We start from the raw sequence: 22,744 nt of genomic DNA, 5'->3' as shown, positions 1-22,744 counted from the left end.
CAACTCTCACATCCATACATGACCACAGGAAAAACCATAGCCTTGAATAGACGGACCGTTGTTGGCAAAGTAATGTCTCTGCTTTTGAATATGCTATATAGGTTAGTCATAACTTTCCCCACCGTTCCCTTCCCCCAAATAAAATACCTGAAACAATATGTTAATACTGATATAGCTAATCACTCAATTAACTAATTAATCATTGTAGCTAATCACCTAGTCACACTATTAGAACACAATTTCTATAGCTAAACTAATTCAGACTTCCAACTTGGACCAACTGAAGAAACAGCTCCCCTCTCTTTCCTCCCACTTGTCTCACACAGGGCCTGGCTCTCCCCCAGCTCCAGGTCACTGCTAATGACTCCCTCAGTCTAAGGCAGAGGATGTGAACAGGCCTCTCAGGTAAGAAACAGGTGGGCCCTGAGGGACAGGAATATGCTTCCAGGGACTTGGGTATTAAGAACTAGAGGAGGGCTTGCACCGTATATTGATATAACTCTCTGGGAAAATTCTTCCCCAAATAGCCTTGGGAAGACTGGTCACCCATTGTCTTCTCTTCCACTAGCTAGAGATTCTGCTTCCCATAATTCTACTGCTTTCCCCAGGAGTCTCTGATGGAGTCTCTCTTCCTCCTAGGTCATGAAAGAGAAAAAAGTTGACCCCTACTTTTCAGTCCCTGTAGGAAGCACACAGTTCTAAGTGTTTACTGCTACTAATAAAAAATTGGGAAGCCAAAGTTTTCCTCTGTTATGGCTTTACCTAACTTTTGCCTTTAGACCCTGTGGAATAGAGAAGACAGAAAACTGCAACCACTGATCTTCCAGTACCAACATAAATTCACAGATACACAGATACACACACACACACACAGAGCTAATGGATATTTTTTTCTCAGGTTTAAGTTTTCTTCAATAATTTTTTTAGTTTGTCTGTTAGGAAATACCAGCTAATAAACACCAATAAGAAAACCTGGAAATGAGGATTAAAATTTTTATGTATGGTTACTTCTTGTGATGCAAATATCAAAATATATATAATATATATACTCAGAGTATATGTATTTTTTTCTACTGAGAATATGTATCCTTGTGCAGAGGTGGAACTGATTATAACAATATTTCATGTTGTTCTAAAAACCACACCACAATGGCCAGATGTACTGACACCTGAACACATCTGAGAATCCCTACCTTAGGAGAAAACAACCTGAGAACTACTCTAATATTAGTACATGGTGGGGCCTATACTAGATAATTTAATGTGTATCATCACATGAATTCTAAAAGAGGGGTTTATTGCAAATAATGAATGGAATGAGATAAAAATGTATCTACATTTAGAGGCACAGACCCACAGGAGTAGCACCAAGGCCTGTGGTATATAAATGTACAAAGCCCTTCGAAGGCTGACCTTGCAGGTCTCTCTGACCTCATTTCCTGCTTCTCTCCTTTCACACTCCAGCCACACCCGCGGCTGCATTTTTGTTCTTCACCAGTCACGCTGCCTCAGGGTATTTGCATTTGCTGTTCCCACTGCCTGGACTGGTCTTCCCTCCTGTCATCATGATTTCTACCAACGATTTCAGCTTAGATTTCAGCTTAAATGTCAATGCCTCTAAGAGAGCCTCCCCACCCCTCTAATCTTAAGTGAAACCCCCAAATCCCAATCACTTGCCCTGTTTAATCTTATTTCACTTATCAACAAAACTCTTTTATTCACTCAATTATCTATTTCCTCCCTTCCTAGAATGAATACCACAGGAATGGGGCCCTCAACAACTTGTTCAACACCTAATTGGTGCTCTGCTGCTGCTAAGTCGCTTCAGTCTCGTCCGACTCTGTGCGACCCTAAAGACGGCAGCCCACCAGGCTCCCCTGTCCCTGGGATTCTCCAGGCATGAACACTGGAGTGGGCTGCCATTTCCTTCTCCAATGCATGAAAGTGAAAAGTGAAAGTGAAGTCGCTCTGTCCTGCCCGACTCTTAGCAACCTCATGGACTGCAGCCTTCCACGCTCCTCCGTCCATGGGATTTTCCAGGCAAGAGTACTGGAGTGGGGTGCCACTGCCTTCTCCTCAACATTTGTTAAATGAAAGTATAAATGAACATGGATTAACTTCTCAGTCCCAGTGCTGGATAGAGGGAAACCACTGCTGGAGGTCATGTTCCCTTTTCTCCTGTCTTATTTTCACCTGACAGACCATAGTTTTCAGTGTCATTTTATATGCAATAATAAAAACAGCATCCATATATGGAACACCAATGTATCAGATACTGTTCTAGATGTCCTTCTGTGCTAGTCCATCCCTTCTCTTTCTAACACACGCCACTGCAAATTAAGTGTTTGGGACACCCCTTTCCAGATGACAAGCAGGTTCAAAAGATGAGGAGACTCGCCCAAGGATCCTACAGTCAGGTAGATTCCAAGCTCTTTCTACGACACTAGGCTGTCTCCAGGACTATATGTAAATCAGTTAAATAAACATTTCCTATGTAGCCCCCATTCTATAAACCCGAGCTCTTAGAAGTCCCAAAGAAATGCTCCAATCCTTAACTAGACTGGTGAGGTAAGTAAGGCCTGACTTAAACCTACTTTCAGATTTGTGTCCTTTGGTTTTTACCTTCATTTTATGTCTTCATAAAATGTAAACATGATATTTATGCTTCCTGTTATTTTTTTATTCTTGTGTCCTTTTATCAAAGGATAGCCATATATTCTTCTATCAAAAAGATTTAACTAGTGGTCCGTTGCAAATGATGTTTAAAGAATCAAATTAAAGATAAAGAATCAAATTAAACTCAAAATACAGAACCATATTGAAAAATAAACTCAAATGTGTAAACATCTTGTTATCTGCACAGCAGGGAGGGCTGTGCTTTGCTCAGAAAGGCTGAGCTAGGTTGGCAAGTGGACTTAAAAAAGCAGAAGTGTTTGCTTTTTCCTTAGACATTCATGGAAATGATAACATTAGCTAAATTAAGAAAGGACATTGGAGTAAAGTTAATTTTTCTTTTTAATAGTTCATAAAAGGGACCCCTCCTTGTCCCTGTTAAATGTTTTACCTTTGGAAAAGATGTAAAGAATTCAGAGGACACTTAAGTTTTCCTGCTAGAAAACTGGTTTAAAAAAAAAATGGAGATCTATTTTGCAAAATGTGTTCCACAAAGTAAATTAGAATATATTAACTTTTGCTATGATACTGAAAATGACCGTGGATGACAGACATATTTGACCCCCAGTTGTTGGTTCTCTTTGCTCTAAGTTAAGGTGATTAAGGAAGCCATGATCGATAATTCCAGCAGAGCTATTTTTATTCTATCTGTGGGTGGGTCTAGTACAGCTTGTCAGTATTTCCTCCTCCACATCCTGGCACTACTTAATTAACATTAAAAGGTTTAGTCAACCAAATGTTAACAAGCAGTAAATTCAGTGGCACAGGGGCTAAAAAAGCAGAACTTTATTAGATTATTACTAATTTTTAAAGTGTAAACATCCCCAAATGTGGCACTTTTCAGGGCCACCCCTAGTCCTTTGGGCCAAGTGGTGGTGGTTGGGGCAGTGGGGGTGTGGGGGTGGGGGTGGGGGTGTGGTGTGGGGGTAGTGTGGGGGTGGGACTGTGGAAGGCGCCCTCTACAGGCTGATGGAAGTTTCGCACAGGAGGGGAAAAGCTGGAGAGAGATGGATTTCAGCCTTCACTTGAACCCTTGGCCAGATACCTGTGTGCAGTTTAACAAACTACTCAATTGTATACGAAGACCCTGCCTTCATTCCCTATCTATCTGATTAGTAATAAGGAGGCACCAACAAAGACCCATTTTCTTCCTTCCTTTTTATCCTGCACCCAAGGACTCGAGCACAAGGCTTGAGGTAGTTCTACAAGGATAAAATCAAGTTTCCTAATATTTTATGTTTCCTAATTTTTTAACCAATAATTCAACTAGCACAATGATAGCTAGAAACTAACTTAGCTCTAGAAGAGGGAAAAAGAGGGAAAAGAAAGGAAAATGCATTTGGGAAGCTCCAAAGGTACCTATGTGGCTCCATGGTAAAGAACCCGCCTGCCAATGCAGGAGGCTTGGGTTTGATCCCTGGGTGAGGACGACCCCCTGGAGGAGGAAATGGCAATCCACTCCAGTATTCTTGCCTGGGAAACCCCATGGACAGAAGGAGCCTGGCAGGCTGCAGTTCATGGATTTGCAAAAGAATAAGACACAACTTAGTGACTGAACAATGAAGACAGACAACCCTACTACTCATTAGAATCATCTGTTGGAAGTTTAAAAAATACTAATGTCTGGGACTCAAACTAGTCTAGAGGCAAGAAAGAGTCCAAGTGCATCAGTTTCCAGGGGTGGAACCAAGGCATGAATATTTTACAACACGTACACCCAAGAACACACAACACAACAGTAACGATGCACATTCAGATGCTCCTGGTGCACAGTAAGAGCTGAGAATCACTGGGACTGTTCTTAGCCTATATTCTTTTCCACGGCATCATCACAGCCAAACACAATGTAAGCTCTCAAATCTGTGCATTTGTTTTACCCTCACTTTAGGCAGTAGGCTGTTTAGGAGGAAGGACTCATCTTTCAAGTATTTCTGGTCCTTCTTTATCATAGTACCTTGAAATGACAGGTTCTCAATGGAAAATTTATGGTAGAAAAAGAGAAGACTCAAAGGATACAGGTGAAAATATAAAAAGTGGGTGACATCAATTTACTTCTTTTCCCTATCTATATTTTTGGTATATTCTATCATGAACACACATTACTTTAGTTAAAAAGCAAAATTATTCCAAGAAAAATGCTGCTAGAATCTTCCAGAACTCTAGAAGAGACAAAGAACACGATTTCTCTTTATAGAACAAGTGTATTCATGAAATGTACACAAGTCATAAAGCCCTATTAAAAATATGTCACAAAACTCAACTCTGGTTGAGTTTTGACTAGCATTTATTCCCAATAGTTCACCATATTCTTTCTCCAGTTTCAATGTTTCCTACGTGTTCAAACTCCTGGCCTCAATCAATTAGTGATTAATAAATCAATATTTAAATGTTCCAAGTTATATCCTTTTACAGACATAAATTCACTCATTCTTTTAACAAGTCATTGATTGAGTGGCTGCTCCTTTTACACCACACTAAAGAAAGAACTGTCCTTACTCTCTGGGAGTTTACAATCTAATTAGAGATACATGGGACAGAAGGATATATTTCTAGCACAGATAATAATGGTACTTATGTACCACAGGAAAGCAATAAAGAAAAGTTACTTTATGTGGGGATCAGGAATGAGATGTCAACAGTCAAATAATCTGAACTGGATCTTAGAATAGCAACAGGTGACTGGGGGCTAAGTGATGAAAAACGTAAGGAAAGGTAGGAAAGAACATGCCGTGTTTAGGAGCAGAGTGCCTGGCTAGCAAAGACAATCTGAACAAGAAAAGTAGCATTCATAGAATTTAAAACGGGATGAGGCCTTACATACTTTCTAATCTAAGCTTTTCTAGAGAAAGTGTATGCATCCTTTGCCTATCAGTTGAGGCCCTAACTCCTCCAAGCAGATTCTCTCCATAGTTCTTGGTCCCTGGAGTTACAAACTTCCCTGTAGTCTATGACAATGCTAACATCTGAATATAACTGATTTTTTTTCTAGGCAACCAAATAAAGGCATTTAAAAACTGGTAAACAGACATAAAAACGTTAACGTCATTATTCTCCAAGTCTTCCATTAGTGTGATCTTTACAAAACTCGTAAACCTAACCTTGCCACAAGCTGCTTAAAGCCCTTCACTGATGCCCCATTTTTCTTACAAAAACAGGCATAAATCTTTTAAATGATCTACAGCATTTGCAAGGCCTCCTCTCTGCTGTTTTGTTCCAAAAGGAGATAATCTCTCTCGCTCATTGCTGAGCTGTTTCCTCTTGTAAACCTCAACTCCTAATTTGACCTAGTTAGCTTTTACTCTGGAGAAGGCAATGGCACCCCACTCCAGTACTCTTGCCTGGAAACTCCCATGGACGGAGGAGCCTGGTGGGCTGCAGTCCATGGGGTCGCTAAGAGTCCGACACGACTAAGTGACTTCACTTTCACTTTTCACTTTCACGAATTGGAGAAGGAAATGGCAACCTACTCCAGCATTCTTGCCTGGAGAATCCCAAGGTCGGAGGAGCCTGATAGGCTGCTGTCTACGGGGTCGCACAGAGTCGGACACGACTGAAGCAACTTAGCAGCAGCAGCAGCTTTTACTCAATGCAAATCTGGTTTTCTGGTTTTGTTTTTACTCTCATAGAACCATGTGCCTTTACATTAGAGAATTCAACTCAGTTTGTGTTTTATGTATTGTTAGTTTGATTATTTAATTGATTCTCTCTCCCACTAGGAAAAAAACTCCATAATAATCAGGGACATTGTCTGTCATTTACTAGCCGGAGAATACCAGGCAATCAATTGACACTTGTTGAAAGAATAATTGTTTTGGATTGTCTCCTCCAATTACATAGCAGGCATCCTAGTGCCTGCTTTGGCTCTGCTTGTATGACCAAGTACTTTACTATCTTGTACCTATTAAAAGACTCTCCACAGACAAAGAACTAGTCTCAAAAATATACAAGCAACTCTTGCAGCTCAATTCCAGAAAAATAAACGACCCAATCAAAAAATGGGCCAAAGAACTCAACAGACATTTCTCCAAAAAAGACATACAGATGGCTAACAAACACATGAAAAGATGCTCAGCATCACTCAGTATCAGAGAAATGCAAATCAAAACCACAATGAGGTACCATTTCATGCCAGTCAGAATGGCTGCGATCCAAAAGTCTACCAGCAATAAATGCTGGAGAGGGTGTGGAGAAAAGGGAACCCTCTTACACTGTTGGTGGGAATGCGAACTAGTACAGCCACTATGGAGAACAGTGTGGAGACTCCTTAAAAAACTGGAAATAGAACTGCCTTGCTGCTGCTGCTAAGTTGCTTCAGCCATGTCCGACTCTGTGCGACCCCATAGACGGCAGCCCACCAGGCTCCCCCGTCCCTGGGATTCTCCAGGCAAGAACACTGGAGTGGGTTGCCATTTCCTTCTCCAATGCGTGAAAGTGAAAAGTGAAAGTGACCCAGCAATCCCACTGCTGGGCATATGCACCAAGGAAAACCAGAATTGAAAGAGACACGTGTACCCCAATGTTCATCGAAGCACTGATTATAATAGACAGGACATGGAAGTAACCTAGATGTCCACCAGCAGGAAGCACTGATTATAATAGACAGGACATGGAAGTAACCTAGATGTCCACCAGCAGACGAATGGATAAGAAAGCTGTGGTACATATACACAATGGAGTATTACTCAGCCATTAAAAAGAATACATTTGAATCAGTTCTGATGAGGTGGATGAAACTGGAGCCTATTATACAGAGTGAAGTAAGCCAGAAAGAAAACACCAATACAGTATACTAACGCATATATATGGAATTTAGAAAGATGGTAACGATAACCCTGTATGCGAGACAGTAAAATAGACACAGACGTATAGAACAGTCTTTTGGACTCTGTGGGAGAGGGAGAGGGTGGGATGATTTGGGAGAATGGCACTGAAACATGTATAATATCAGATATGAAACGAATCGCCAGTCCAGGTTCGATGCATGATACAGGATGCTGGGGCTGGTGCACTGGGATGACCCAGAGGGATGGTACGGGGAGGGAGGTGCGAGAGGGGTTCAGGATGGGGAACACGTATACACCCGTGGCGGATTCATGTTGATGTATGGCAAAACCAATACAATACTGTAAAGTAATTAGCCTCCAATTAAAATAAATAAATTTATATTAAAAATAAAATTCAAAAATAAAAAAATAAAAGACTCTCCACAAACACACGCGCACTGCACAGAAACGCCTCGAATTTAAATGTGAAGTCATAACGTCACCTCCAGGGACCTCGCACTGGACTGGGAGAGGGGTGGAGATGGCTGGAGGAAGGGACCAGCAAAGCACGAATGAATTAGCCCGATGAGAATTCAGGTCTCGAACCAAGGCGTTTTACGTCCGAATTATTCCTCAATCTGCGGTCAATCTCGCTATTCCCGCGCAGCTTCAGCAGCGCTTTGAGGGGACGCTGGACAAAGGCTCTGGCAAAAAGGAACGCACAACTCCCGCCCCCAAGATCCGCACTCCCCTCCAGCAGCAGTCCCAGATCTTGGAACTGGGAGGTCTCGAGCCGGCACCCACCTCCCGCAGCAGCTTTAGGTCCCCTTGCTGGATCTCGTACAGCTGAATGACGCCGGTGCCCCGTGCGAAGTTGCCCATGGTCACAAATTTGGCGCTGCAGGGCATCCACTTACAGTCAAACACCGTGTAATTGAGGCTCTTCTGGATATGGGAGATGATCTGAGGCTTCTCGAAGGCCGACATGGTCCGGCCGAGAGATTTCGCCTCCGCCAAGCGGGACACAGCCGACTAACCCTGACGAAACTAACCTGGAAACCAGAGTCCAAACGTTATGGCTAGTTTGTCCCTCCCGCTTGCCGTAGGCGCCCCTAGAACCCTAACAAGTAGTTTTAGGTTTCTCAGATAATGCCGGATGCTCTAGTGCAGGCATACAAGAGTTTCCTTCCCCAACAACACAAACTTCTTTATGGATTTACCTATTGCCTTTCGTACAGATACAGATTATGTGTTATAAAGCGTGCTGACTGCGAGAGGTGGGGGCAGAAGGCGAACCTAAGAATCAGGCATATTTTAGGACAGCCCTTCCCCCTCACAACAAACACGCACAAACTCCCGCTTTAGGTCCCCTGCTTGGGACGTCTTAGGAAAGAGGGCGGAGCCCTGGGGCTGGTTGGCGGAGGTTGGGGCCTGCGAGGCGCCCCTGCGTGGTATAGCTTCGCACGTGTTGGAGCTGGAAGTTGAGTTGGGGCTGGAGGTTCTGGAGAATGGAAAGTGTGATGGAGGCACAGAGCCCGTTGGCCGAGGACGGCTTCAGTCAGGTCACCCGCAAAGGTGGCCGGCGGGCGAAGAAACGGCAGGCCGAGCAGCCGTCCACGCAGGAGGAGGGAGGCGACGCGACCTGCATGGACACCGAGGAAGCCCGACCCGCTAAGAGGCCCGTCTTCCCGCCCCTCTCCGGGGACGGGTTCCTGGTACTGGCTGGGACCGAGGAACAGGAACGGGGCTGGGGCCAGAGACGGGTCGGGCCGGTGGCCTCTGGGTGATGTTGACGCTTTTTCTGGAGTGAAGCTCAGAGCGGCGACTCTCCTGGTGTTTAATCTGTCCAATTAAAGGACGCTTTTTGAGGATCAGTTGTTTTACAACTTCACCCTCATTCCTTTAGACAACTGCTGAGTTGTGTTTTCTTTTGTCATAGAGTGGGAAAGAAGAAACCAGGAAAATTCCAGTCCCAGCTAACAGATACACGCCACTAAAAGAGAACTGGCTGAAGATATTTACTCCTATTGTGGAGCATTTGGGACTTCAGATACGCTTTAACTTGAAATCGAGAAATGTTGAAATCAGAGTAAGGAGACTATTAATCACTTTAAAATATGCTGGGGTTTTTCTGTCCTAGGAAGAAAGAATAGACTTTCTAGGAATTCTTAGTGGGACTTACCTTGTTGAATGAGTTTCTTCCAGTTTGACCTGAAATTATACTAAAATACCAGCTGCGTCTCAGCACATTTTTAATAGTGTTCTGTGTTGATTGATTAAAGGGTTAATAAAGAGGTTATCGTAAACAGATGTATGTAAATGAGCAGCCGAAGTACTTGCTGCAGTACAGGTACTATATTTTAGTGTTACTTTTTAGGAAAAAACAAGTTTTGAGAGTAAGTGTAAATTATGTAAAAATATTTGTTTATTCATTGCATGATGTCAGTCTAGGAGGTGGACAATTAAAATTAATAGACTTTGGGGTTTTTTCCTGTGGGTTCCAATTTTGCATCAGAATCAGTGACCAAAATTAATTATCATTATCAGGGCTGTTATAAGACTTATTTCTGTTGAGGGATTAGAATAATGGAGCAAAGCAGAGGGGCACTGTTTTAAATAGTTGGCAGAGTTTAAAATACAGAACTTGACAGAATTTCTCTTTGTTCTCAGTTTCATTTAGGTTTTTTTGGTTTTCTGCCAGAACTTCTTGTCTGCTTATAAGTTTGCTTTTTTTATTCTCTTTAAATCTCATTTCGCTTCTCCATCCTTTTTGCCAGAGCCAGATTAATTTTCCCAGACCACACTGCTTTTATTGATATCTTGATATCTTCAGTATCTCTGAAAGATAAAAGTATTTGAATTTGCCTTTGAATTAGGAGTCTCATTCTCAAGTCCTCTTACCATTGCTTTGAACATTTTCCTTGTCCCTCCTTAATGGATGGATTTGCTCTGTGAAGGCTTTCTCCCTACTTCCTTTTCCTTCCTACTTCAGTTTCATCATCTTTTAGAGTCTAGCTCAAGTTCTTTCTCCTTTACTGTCAGTCCATTTTTTCAGTCTAGTCTTCAGGGCTTAAACTTATGTTTTGCTGATTGATAAAAGGCTTAATAAAGAAGTTGTCAGAATCTCTTGATTATGTATTACAGCACCATCAGTTTGGACTCCTCTGACATTTGTTGATACTGCTCTGTGCCAGTGTGTGCCACATAGTGGTGCTTTGGCAGGCATTACATCATTTTGGTCTTGAGAACAGCCCTGTGAGGCAGATAACATACCCCATCTAATAGATGTGAGGAAACTGGCCAAGGAGTATCTTGGGCAAAGTCATCAGGGCTAGTAGGGACCTCTCAGGCTCTTCTGTTCCAATTTATTTTACAGATAAGAAAACTTAAGGCTTAGAGCATTCATGAGACTTGCCTGAGGTCACATATGGAATTGGGCCTGGAATCTATAGTTTTAAATGTGCTTTTACACAACCCTGCAAGGTTTCAAAGTTGTCAAATACGCACACAGTCTCCTCAGCTCAACTGTGAGTCTGTGTGGGAGAGCAGAACTCATGGTTTTGGAATCAGATCCGTGTTCAGATTTTACATTTTCATTTTGGTACTTGAGTTTCCTCTAATGTAAAAGTACTTATCTTGCTTAAATTTAGGTTGACATGAAGATCAGAGCTATAGTGTGTCAAGCACCTTTGCAGTGTCATGTCATTTATAGGGGTTGGCATTTCATGAAGAGCGCCTATTTCTGTGATTATCGAATAAAATCTTTGAGGGCAGGATCATTGCTTAAGCCATTCTTGGTAGTTAGTACTAGAGTTGTTGCTTTGGGAAAGAAACATCAGCACAGGAATGGTGGTTGAAGTTGGGAGGTGAGACCTGGACTCCCAGGGAGATGGCACTGAAGAGGACCAGCTTGGATGGGAATGAACTGAGGACGGAGGTCCTTCAGAGTGGGAGTGAGTGGAGGGATCTCGCCAGTAGCTCCAGAGTCAGATCAGCCATGGAGTGCAGTCGGTCTTTTGACAGTGTTTGGGGGGAACTGCCCAGCCCTGGAGCTAGCCAAGTTTTGTTTTGAAAACTAAACACAGTACTTAGCTCACCAAAAACTGGGTCACAGAGAATATATTGGGAAGGGTGATGGTGAAGGAAATTGCAATAATGGGTAAGGTCAGTCCTAGTAGTTTGCTAGAATGTTGCCGTTTTCATTTCCAGCTATAATTTGTGCCTCTTACCCCACCTTTTTTTTTTTTTAAACAGACTTGTAAAGAAACTAAAGATGTTAGCGCCCTGACAAAAGCAGCTGATTTTGTGAAAGCCTTCATTCTTGGGTTTCAGGTGGAGGTGAGTGATTTCATGATAGCTGAAATGGGGGCTCAGAAAACACTCCACATGAATGTTTTGATAGATTTGGGCATTTTTTTGTGTTTTGAGTGTTCTAGTTTTACAATTTATGAGTTAGCGTAACACTCACGCACTCACACAGGTACTTGAATGGAAGCACCTCATAGTATGTATTTCTGTATTGTAGGACGCACTTGCCCTTATTAGACTGGATGACCTCTTTCTAGAGTCTTTTGAAATTACAGATGGTGAGTGTATGGTGGTCTTTTTGTATGAACTCCTGGATGGTACTTTTGTACTGCTGACTTTGTATTCTGCATGACTCTCAGCTTTCCGGTAGCATCAGTTGAGCTGTATTCTTAGCAGCTTTTTAAAAAATGCATGTTTTGTGTCTTTTAGGAGGGAAATTTGGCTAATGATTAAACATCTGTGGAAGTGGGTAATGCTGCAATGGCTTCCTTCCTGAGGTCTTGCTTTTCTCATTTAGTTAAACCTTTAAAGGGAGACCACCTGTCCAGGGCAATAGGCAGAATTGCTGGCAAAGGAGGAAAGACCAAATTCACCATTGAGAACGTGACCCGGACGCGGATAGTTTTAGCTGACGTGTAAGTATGTGATCTTGAGAAAACTATTGTCATAATTTACATTTGGTCTTTTGCTGGTTTCAAGAAGTGATTAAGATTGTATTTATGCATGACGTTAACCCCTAAATCCTTGTGAGGATATGCTTTTGGCTGAACAGTTACCTACTCTGAGAGCAGATTTAGTTGAGAAAAATCTTTAGATGTTATAGCTTTTTTCTCAATTTGCAATGAAGGAAATGTTGAGAATCACTGTTAAATTACATGACAGGGGAATATTTAAATAGTATCACGGGAGCGTATTAAATCCGTAGAGGAGAGCAAGAAGTACATGTGTTCAATGCCATCATGAGTCTTTGCTTCAAAAAGAGAATAGTCTTATGGACATGGGAGAGGGGAGGACAAGGTGAGATGTATGGAAAGAGTAACATAGAAACTTACATTACCATATGTAAAATAGATAGCCAATTTGCTGTATGGCTCAGGAGACTCTAACAGGGGCTCTGTATCAACCTAGAGGGGTGGGATGGGGAGGGTGATGAGAGGGAGGTTCAAAAAGGAGGGGATATATGTATACCTATGGCTGATTGATGTTGAGGTTTGACAGAAAACAACAAAATTCTGTAAAGCAATTATCCTTCAATAAAAAAATAAAAACAAACGTATATATACACATGTGCATGCACGAACATATAAAGGCCTTTCATAAAGGGAAGATGAGTGTTGCACGTTGTTGGGAAAACTACAGAGCAGTTATATATGAACATCAATAAGATGATATGGGCTTAAAATAAGGGTGCAGGAAGTCAAGCTAGGATTACCCTTCTCTGCCTGCGGGTGAAGCCGCTCCGTTACCAGCTTGGGATTACTGGCAGATGGCGCAGAGATTATACAGTGCCGAGAAGTTGGGAAACGAAGCAGTTGACTGAGGAGGAGGGATCTGCCTGCTACTAAATCCAGAAATAATTTTATTTAAAGTCATCTCATCTTTGCTCTGAGCTGAGGGGCTCACTATTATTTTCAAATCTAAATTTTAGACTGTTTTTTATACTTAAGTGGAAAACTGTTAACGCTGCATTGGTGGCCCTGTTTACCTAAAGGTAAGTGTGTTACAGCGTTGACCTTTCATGACTTGAGCCTGGAGATGGGGCTCCAGAGTCATGGGAAAAGCTCTCTTGAACTAGAAATTTCCCATACTTTGAAATATCATATACAGTCCTAATAGTTTTTTAATTTAGAAGTTTTAAAATGTAACTGATTTGCTGTAATTCTAATTATTGTTAGGACATTATATTAAGTTTATAATTTATAAAAGCTGCCCTCGTAACTTAGATGGTAAAGAATTTGCCTGCAATGCAGGAGACCTGGGTTTGCTTCCTGGGCCGGGAAGATGCCCTGGAAAAGGAAATGGCAACCCACTCCAGTATTCTCGCCCGGAGAATCCCATGGACAGGAGCCTGGCAGGCTAGTCCATGGGGTCGCAAGAGTAAGACACAACTTAGAGACTAAACCACCACCAAGTATTATTTCTAAGGCTTGGGTTAAAATCTCCTTGTCAAATTCATTTTTTAAATAGCTGTATTACAGTATGATTTTCATTCAGTTAAAGTCACCTGTTTTAGGCATGTAATTCAGTGAGATCCTGGCAAATAGTCTCTCTAGTCCTGTGACCCCTCCACACTCAGCTGTGTCACCCCAAAAGTTCCCTGTGCGTCTTTGCGGCCCTTCCTGATTGCCAGGCAGTCACTCATCTTTCTGTCACTAGGGTTTTGCCTTTTCTTAAAATTCACATAGGTAAAAATACACAGTATGTAGTCTTGAGTGCATGACTTCTTTTAGATAGCATGTGGTTTCAAGTTTCTCCAGTTTGTTGGTGGTTAGCAGTAGGTTTTTTCCAGTGCCAAGTACCAGCAAAGAGATACACTGTCCTGCACTTTTTACTGTAGGTAGGCTAGTTGGAAATCCATGTGTGCAGCAACTCATGTTAATTATGACATAGCCATAAGATGGACTGCTATGCACCCGTAAATGTTCTTTTTGATGAGTTGCTGAAAACCTGGCAGAGTAGAATGTGAACACGATATAAAACTAACATCCATTTGTTCCAGATACATTCAGTATATCGAATGGGAAAGAATGCTGCCTATGTCTGGAGACCTACATACATCCCATTCCAACTACTGCCCTGAAGCTTTGGTTGTTTTAGTAGCTAAACTACTCACCCTGTATGTGCTTTTGCTTCTCTATTTCCTCATCTTTCGTGCCTGACTTTTACAGTTTTATCAAAGTTACATATACACATACTTAAACTGCCACTGTCTACTTCCATTTCCACCTCCTCTGAGGGAGGGAATTTCAAGTCTTCAAACTGAGATTTTCTAGCTAAGCTTTAAACATTATTTATCTCTATTTCCAAATATCTCTATATACCAGCTTCATTTTTTCCCCTCAGATTCACTGTTGATTTTCTCCTGTGAAAGAGGAAGACTTGTGCTTTTTCATCCCCACCTCCATCTCCACCCTGCCAGCCTTTTAGCAGGCCAGTTTGCTTGCCTTGCCCTGTACTCTGTGGGTTTTGTTCAGTTCACGCTCAGTATTGTCTGAGTGTGAAATTGGTGCTGGAGTATTAACAGCTGAACCAGATAGTATCCTGTGTTTATCTGTCCTTTGCACCTTTGTTGTCACATGAAGAAATAATTCTGAATGTGTCTCTCTGCTTCGTCAGTGTTGCAGTGACTAGAAAGCTATACCTGTGTCTCCTCTTGGTGGGCTCAGACATATGAGACATTTTATAAGTCTCTGCTGGAGGTTTCTGTTCCCAAAGCACTGTCCCCTTCTCCCTGGCCCCCAGCTGCCGTCCTGGCTTTCACCATTGCCCTTTGTGGCCTTCGGTGTTTGAGCCCCTCGGTTCTTGGAAGCTTTGTCCCGCTTTGTTTTGGTGGCACAGATGGTCCTGGAGCTGGCTTAGCATAGGAAGGACATTGGTGAGACCTGGTTTTCAAGATGTCTTCCACTCTTGTAAATGATTTTCATTCAGAGCTGCTTCCAGTAACTTCATCTTCTAATCTTTATTCAGTTTTCTTAATACCCTGTCCTTGATTCATGAGTGAGTGAAAACTGCTTTTCTCATCTCACTAGTTTTGTTTTGCTTTTCTCCCTGCAGAAGTTTCTGTACCGCTTTCTTCGCCTGCTGGTCACGCCGCCTACTCTTTTGTATTAGATGCTTTCCTCGGGTTCTGATCCCTTATAGTGAGAGCGTCCTGTGTAAAAGTGGGACCATAAAGAGTAGACTAGAAACCCTGGGCTCGGGGCACTTGCAGGTGGGGGTGGGGGAGACTGGTGGACTGTTGGGCTTCACTTGGGTGATTGCCAGGCTGTTCCTTTGGGAAGCCCTGACGTCAGTATCTTTAGTCTTTCCCATTGAGGCCAGCTTCCCCTGAGACGTATTCTCCAGTCCTTCTGCTGACAAACGTCTGAAAGCCAGTTGTCTTTCTCTGTGCGGACATTCACATGACATTGCCTCCGTTCTGGTCATGGTCTTCCTACTTTTGCTGTGCCTGGTGCCCCTGGTCGAGACCCCAAGTCTCTCACCTTCTCCAGTGAGCAGCTTACCACCTTAATTTTACTGGAGTAAAAGAAAGGGTAGTTGGATGGTTGCCTGTTGCCTAGAGTGGGGAAGAAAACCTGGGGATCATCTTGAACTGACTTTAACTTGTTCTCTTGTTTTTAGCCTCAGTTTTACTCGTTTCAGAAATGTCTGAGCCTGTGGTGTGAAGAGGGTTCTGCTTTGGGAAAGGGTTCTTCCCCTGTAGATTTTGGCTTCAGTTTCCTAAGTTTACTGATATTTTGGAAGGTGAGCTCAAAAAAGTAAAATGCTATAATATCAGTCTAATTGGAGCCATTCAGCAAGGAATGCACGGTAAAAAGGGTCTGGATAATCCTCAGTGATGAAGAAATTTAGATCATTTTTAGAAATATTTGCATTTGAAATCCAAATTATTTTAACTAAGTATAGTTAATGCATCTAATTTGCATCTAATCTCAGTTCTGCCAGTGTGTCATCTTGGCCCGGTGTTTTGATTTCTCCCAAACTTCTTTCTCATCTGTAATGTGGGAATAACTTCTAATAAAGCTTGTGTGAGGATTAAATGATAAGAACATGTATATAAAGCCCTAGCGTATGCAGAGTACTGAATGGAGGGAAGCCATTATTCACCAAGAATCTTGAAGAACTTAGGTTTTAATTCACTTACCAAAAACCCTTCCTTTCAGAGTGGATGGTAGTATATTTACAGTGTTGGGCCATCACCACCACCTTTATGTAGGAATCCGTCTGTCATCTTTCCAGAATTTCTGGATCATGGGACTTAGTTAAGTAAATGCTTTTTGTGGCTAACTTGTCTCACTGTATCTCTTGCAGGAAAGTTCACATCCTTGGTTCTTTTCAAAATATCAAGATGGCAAGAACTGCCATTTGCAACCTCATTCTGGGTAACCACAGTCTCTTCCTCTGCTGTTTTCTCTAAAGGAATAGAGAATTTAGGAACTCAGATCACATTGCATATCACTTTAGGGCCCAGTTGATAAAGGTAGCAGGCAGAAACTCTTGGGGTTGGCAAGTGTTGGCCCAGAGAGGAAGCTGGAATATTTTCGCTTGGATTCCATCTGTGAGCCCAAGAGAAAGGGCTTATTGGATCATGTTGCTTACATCATGGCTGTGTCCCCCTGAGGAGACGCACTGGGACTCCTTCCAGAGTGGGGGGCAGGGGGCAGTGTTTTAGGTTCAGCCAAAAGGGAGCTGCTGATTAGCATCAGCCGTTTTAATTACCCACTTGGTCCCATCTTCAGACCATAAAGTACTGTCACCTGTGGTCAGAGATGCAGGCTATAGCGCTTGTTGGGAAAACATGGAATTCGCTGTGGTGTCCAAGGCTGGGGCTTCCCAGGTGGAGCTAGTGGTAAAGAACCCGCCTTCCAGTGCAAGAGATATGAGAGATGCAGGTTCAGTCCCTGTGTTTGGAGGATCCCCTGGAGGAGGGCATGGTAGCCCACTCCAGTATCCTAGCCTGGAGAATCTCATGGACAGAGGAGCCTGGTGGGCTACAGTCCATGGAGTCACAGAGGCAGATACAACTGAAGTGACTTAGTACGCATGCCCAGGTCTGACTGGACCAGCTGCTTTTCGAAATACTTTGACAACCTGGTGTCTTTGGCACTTAGGATTTTAAAGTATTGGGAGATTATATGGTTTTCTTTATGGCTCTTTTGTTGATTTAAGGAGGATCCAGTGGGAAAAAGTCCTAGGCAGTGTTGCAGGCTATTGTCTGTCTAGCATCTATACATATATTTGTGAAGATAAGTGTTTTTATTTTCTCCTGCAGGAAATCCTCCATCAAAGGTTTATGGCAATATTCGAGCTGTGGCTAGCAGAGCGGCAGACCGATTCTGACTTTTAATCTTTGACCTCTATAGAGAAAAAGACTTTACTTCTACACGTGGTCACCGGACACTGTATGAAGAACTTTTCAGTCATGGGAACCATTTATTATTACTAGCACATTAAGTATAATTTATCATTGTTTCCATTTTAAATCACATGTAGCAGGTTTGCATAGTTCAAATCCTCTTATTTGGGGGGAACCCTCTTATTTTAAGCAACAGTTCTTTATTTTCTGAGTTTTTTATTTATAAATTTGTTTTCTAAATTTATAAACATTTCTTCTCTGTCAATTGTAATTAAAAGAATTATCTCAGAAAATCTGTCTGAATTATGACCCTTAATAGTGAGTGGTGTGTGAATATTTTAGACCCAGGTCATAAACAGCAGTTCGAATATACTCTGTGAAATAAGAAAGACTAATCTTTGCACCTATTTTTGCAGTTTTTAAAAATAAGTGTTCAATAAAAACAGTCAGACCTTACCAGTATTGGGTATATTTCTTCTAAGTAGTAAGGTGAAATGTAATAAAAGAATTTTTACCCCTAAGAAAACTATTATATTCTGCAAATGTAATAGATTGTTTTAACAAGCCTACATGTTCTTTGATTCATATTACGCATTTTTTTAATGAAAGGAACTCACTTCATTAAATTGTGACTGTGATGATACTATTCTTTTGTATATTATCTCCACAACCCTTGACCAAAACTTTGAACTTTAATTAGAAAGTACATGTAAGAACTAGAACAAGTATTAAGTATTGCTATTAAGAGTTCTATGTGTTACATATGCCACTGTCCCGAACTAGCCTGTACACTGCATTGGTATTAGACATACTTAGTATTACAGTGGAAATCCAGTGGGAAATGGCTGGAAATGTCCCAGCAGTATTTTTTTTTAATCCTTTGGCAGCACAGCAGCATGGAGAGAGTATGTGTATGATACCATTTTACTCCTATCTTTTCGTAAAGTTGGAATTTGTTGGCACTTTGTTGGTCTGCACAGGCTTCAGCAGGTACTTGCCTACTCCCTGTGCCTTGTCTAAGAAATCAGATACAAAACTCTGACCACTGAGGGTGTACTTTTCTGAGGTATGGGTCCACAGTTTTCAGAGCGCTTGGACTGAAATGAACTATTGCTCGGTAACCATAAACATTGTATGTTTAATTTTTTTTAAAAAGCATACTTTTGACTGGGAAAACACAGGTGCTCTGCTAAACTGAAGTTATCTTTTGGTATTATTTGTATTTCCTCTTGAAAGTTTCTTACATAGTTAGAATTATCAGTAAGAGAGCAATGTATTTCTCTGGCAGTTGCTAAAATCTGGGATACTGTTGAGCCTCTCCCTGATCAAGCATCCCCACTCAATAGGGAATTCGTACTTCTTGGGACTTTAAAGAGAAACAAAATGTTACAGGCGTGTGTGCTCAAAGTTGTGTTGGACTCTGTGACCCCATGGACTATAGCCCACCAGATTCCTCTGTCCATGGAATTTTCCAGGCAAGAATGCTGGTGCAGGTTGCTATTTCCTACTCCAAATTCAGTTCAGTTCAGTCGCTCAGTTGTGTCCAACTCTTGGCGACCCCATGAACCACAGGCACGCCAGGCCTCCCTGTCCATCACCAACTCCCAGAGTCCACCCAAACCCATGTCCATCGAGTCAGTGATGCCATCCAACCATCTCATCCTCTGTTGTCCCCTTCTCCTCCTGCCCTTAATCTTTTGCAGCCTCAGGGTCTTCCCAAATGAGTCAGCTCTTCGCATCAGGTGGCCAAAGTGTTGGAGTTTCAGCTTCAACATCAGTCCTTGCAATGAACACCAAGGACTGATCTCCTTTAGGATGGACTGGTTGGATCTCCTTGCAGTCCAAGGGACTTCCAAGAGTCTTCTCCAACACCACAGTTCAAAAGCATCGATTCTTCGGCACTCAGCTTTCTTTATAGTCCAACTCTCACATCCATACATGACCACTGGACAAACCATAGCCTTGACTAGGCGGACCTTTGTTGGCAAAGTAATGTCTCTGCTTTTTAACATGCTGTCTAGCTTGGTCATAACTTTCCTTCCAAGGAGTAAGCGTCTTAATTTCATGGCTGCAATCACCATCTGCAGTGATTTTGGAGCCCAGAAAAATAAAGTCTGACACTGTTTCCACTATTTCTTCATCTATTTGCCATTAAGTGATGGGACCGGATGCCATGATCTTAGTTTTCTGAATGTTGAGCTTTAAGCCAACTTTTTCACCCTCCTCTTTCACTTTCGTCAAGAGGCTCTTTAGTTCTTCACTTTCTGCCGAGGCCTCTTCCCAATCCACGTCTCATGCACTGGCAGGCGGATTTTTTACCTCTGCACCACCACCACCACCTTATCCATTCTTAGAATGGAACAGTAAAGAAATGTAATCAATTTGACTACACGACAGTGGCAGTTGATCTGGTAGTTGATTTCTTGAAATTCTCTAAGGCCTGGAAACTAATACTGAAAACCTTAGCCATGCTGATCCATATTTCTATGGCATCTATCATGCTATCCTGCTATTAGTGTCTGCCTCCCACCCTAAAGCCTCTGATCTTTCAATGCTCAGTATGTAGTACAACTTGTGATAACATCATGTAACAGTTTATTAACATATTTACTGCTGCACTGGCTAGGAGTATTTTCTTAGTGGCTGATAAGGGAAGAGACCTTGGTGTTTCCTCCTATTGTTCCAGAAGATTTGGACTCCAGTTCTCATCCTATTTACATGAGAAAGCTATGTTCACTGAGCCCTGGGGAAGAGACATAACTCCTGATTACAGAGCCATGGGACAGCATGCTTAATGTTAGGTAATATTGAGTATACAGTGATGATGAACATAACCATCCTATAACTTGTAAAATGCTTATATTCTACAAATGTCAGTGACTTAATTTGGTGAAAGAAACTTATTATTCAGGGACACCAATAATCTTGAGGAGGTTTGGGAGAGCAAGGATTGACTATTTTGATCCGCTTAGCTGTCAGATTTATGATGCCCAAGGGCTTCCCTGGTAGCTCAACAGGAAATAATCTGCTTGCAATGCAGATGTGGGTTCGATCCCTGGGTCAGGAAGATCCCCCGGAGAAGGAAATAGCAACCACTCTAGTATTCTGCCTGGGAAATCCCATGGAAAGGGAAACAGTTCATGGGGTCACAAGACTCGGACACAGCTTAAATGACTAAACCAACAGGGTTAGTGAAAGGTTGAAGTGGCAATGGACCTTAGCTTAAAATGTGAGCTAATGTAATGAGAGATTTTTGGGCATATGGCAATCTCTGAAGACTAAGAATTGTTTCAAGACATATATGATGAGCTTGAACACCATTTCCTCCTAAGTCCTGGACAAAAACCGAGATTCTTTTTCTACCATCTTGTCTACCCTAAATTTTAAACCGTGGTAAATTATACATGATTCATCATTTAACCATTTGTACAGCTCAGTGACATTTAAGTTCATTCTCCTCCAACCATCAACCACCTTTCATTTCCAGAACATTTATCTTCCCCATCTAACACTGTACCCATTCAACACTCAACTCGCTATTTTCACCTCCTCCCAGCCCTTGGCAACCACCCTAGTACCTTCTGTCTTCATGAATTTGATGACTCCAGGAACTTGCATAAATTGAATATAGTATTTGTTCTTTGGGAACTGGCTCTTTTATCTTAGCATGTCTTCAAAGTTCATCCATGTTACATAGTATGTGTCAAAATTTCCTTCCCTTTGTAAGTGAATAATATCCCACATTTTTCTTATCAATCCATCATTGATGTTTTGGTTGCTTTCAAGTTTTGGCTATTGTGACTAATGCTGCTATGAATGTGGGTGCACAAATACCTCTGCAGGTCCCTAGAACTTCTTGCGTAAGTATCTAGAAGTTGTACTGCTAGGTCATACCAGGTTCAATCCCTGGGTTGAGAAGATCCCCTGGAGAAGAGAATGGCAAACCACTCCAGTATTCTTGCCTGGACAGAGGAACCTGGCAAGCTACAGTCCATGGGGTCACAAGGTCAGGCATGACTGAGTGACTAAACATACACGGTTAATTGTTTGATGTTTTTGAACCATTATACCGTTTTCCTCAGTGACTTCACCATTTGATATCCACACCAGCAATGCACAAGCATTCCAGCTACTCCATATCCTTACCTTTATTTTGCTAATGGAAATTCTAATGAAGTAGCATCTTGTTTTTACTTGTATTTTCATAATGACTAGTGATACTAAACATCTTTTCTTCTGGCACTGGCTATTTATGTTACCTCCTCTGGAGAAGTATCCAAGTAATTTGCCCATCTTCTAATCAGGTTCTTTGTTTCTGAGGACTCTTTGCACAGTCCAGCTAACAATCTCTTAGCTGATATGTGATTTACAAGTATTTTCTCCCATTCTGTGGACTGCTGTTTGACTTTAAGTCATCTTTTCTACTCTTAAAACCATCAGAACTAAGGAAAGAAAGGGAGACCTAGAGCTGAAATGTTACCTATTGATTTAAGCTTAACTAACCCATGAAGAGTCAGAGAACCCAGTGTTTAGTATCTCATAACTAGTGCATGCCTGACAATATAGGTGTTCTGGGTATAAAACACCAAACATAAAACAGCCTGTATTTCATCTGGGCCAGGTACATCATTTACCTGTCGCAAGACTCTCAAGTCCTCATTATGGTGCAGGCATGGCGTAGGAACCCTACAAAATTGTTGAATGAATAAAAGTCCCAATACTAATGCTTATGAACAGTAACAAAAGTACTGAATAGAAACTTAATATCACAACCTGTAGAAACAAGGTGTTTCCTACTTTAAGTATTTATTGAGTAAACACTAAGAGCTAGGCAGAATCTAGACAACCAGGCCTATCAGTGAACAAGGGACAGAGATGCCTGCCCTTAGGGAGCTTTCATTCATGTTATTTGAATAACCAGGAA

The 22,744-nt window shown here is 41.9% G+C and overlaps 2 protein-coding genes across 2 annotated transcripts in view; one reads left to right on the top strand and one right to left on the bottom strand.

Annotated features, from left to right (window-relative positions):
* Window positions 1–8,497, bottom strand: part of DNAAF10 (dynein axonemal assembly factor 10) — a 29,151-nt gene extending 20,654 nt beyond the window's left edge. The window contains exon 1 of the mRNA XM_086326290.1: window positions 8,241–8,497. Within this exon, the coding sequence (XP_086182416.1) occupies window positions 8,241–8,423 (183 nt within the window). The 5' untranslated portion in view covers window positions 8,424–8,497. The remainder of the gene's footprint in view (window positions 1–8,240) is intronic.
* A 325-nt stretch (window positions 8,498–8,822) lies between these two features.
* Window positions 8,823–18,276, top strand: PNO1 (partner of NOB1 homolog). The gene is made up of 7 exons (XM_086326291.1): window positions 8,823–9,151; window positions 9,376–9,525; window positions 11,691–11,774; window positions 11,962–12,022; window positions 12,262–12,379; window positions 16,776–16,846; window positions 17,737–18,276. Exons 1-7 carry the CDS (start codon window positions 8,945–8,947, stop codon window positions 17,802–17,804), a joined length of 759 nt encoding a protein of 252 aa, XP_086182417.1. The 5' UTR covers window positions 8,823–8,944; the 3' UTR covers window positions 17,805–18,276.
* Window positions 18,277–22,744: the final 4,468 nt, after the last annotated feature.

This window comes from Bos grunniens, chromosome 11, assembly GCF_055505025.1.
Source record: "Bos grunniens cultivar Pamir isolate PY7600 chromosome 11, Bosgru_T2T1.0, whole genome shotgun sequence".
Lineage (NCBI taxonomy): Eukaryota > Metazoa > Chordata > Mammalia > Artiodactyla > Bovidae > Bos > Bos grunniens.
This window is presented reverse-complemented; position numbering and strand designations above follow the sequence as displayed.

Coding starts and splice junctions, on each gene's coding strand:
- PNO1 (XM_086326291.1), top strand. CDS start 8,945: ATGGAAAGTGTGATGGAGGCACAGAGCCCGTTGGCCGAGGACGGCTTC. Junction 9,152..9,375: donor TCTCCGGGGACGGGTTCCTG/GTACTGGCTGGG, acceptor CTTTTGTCATAG/AGTGGGAAAGAAGAAACCAG. Junction 12,023..12,261: donor GTCTTTTGAAATTACAGATG/GTGAGTGTATGG, acceptor TTTCTCATTTAG/TTAAACCTTTAAAGGGAGAC.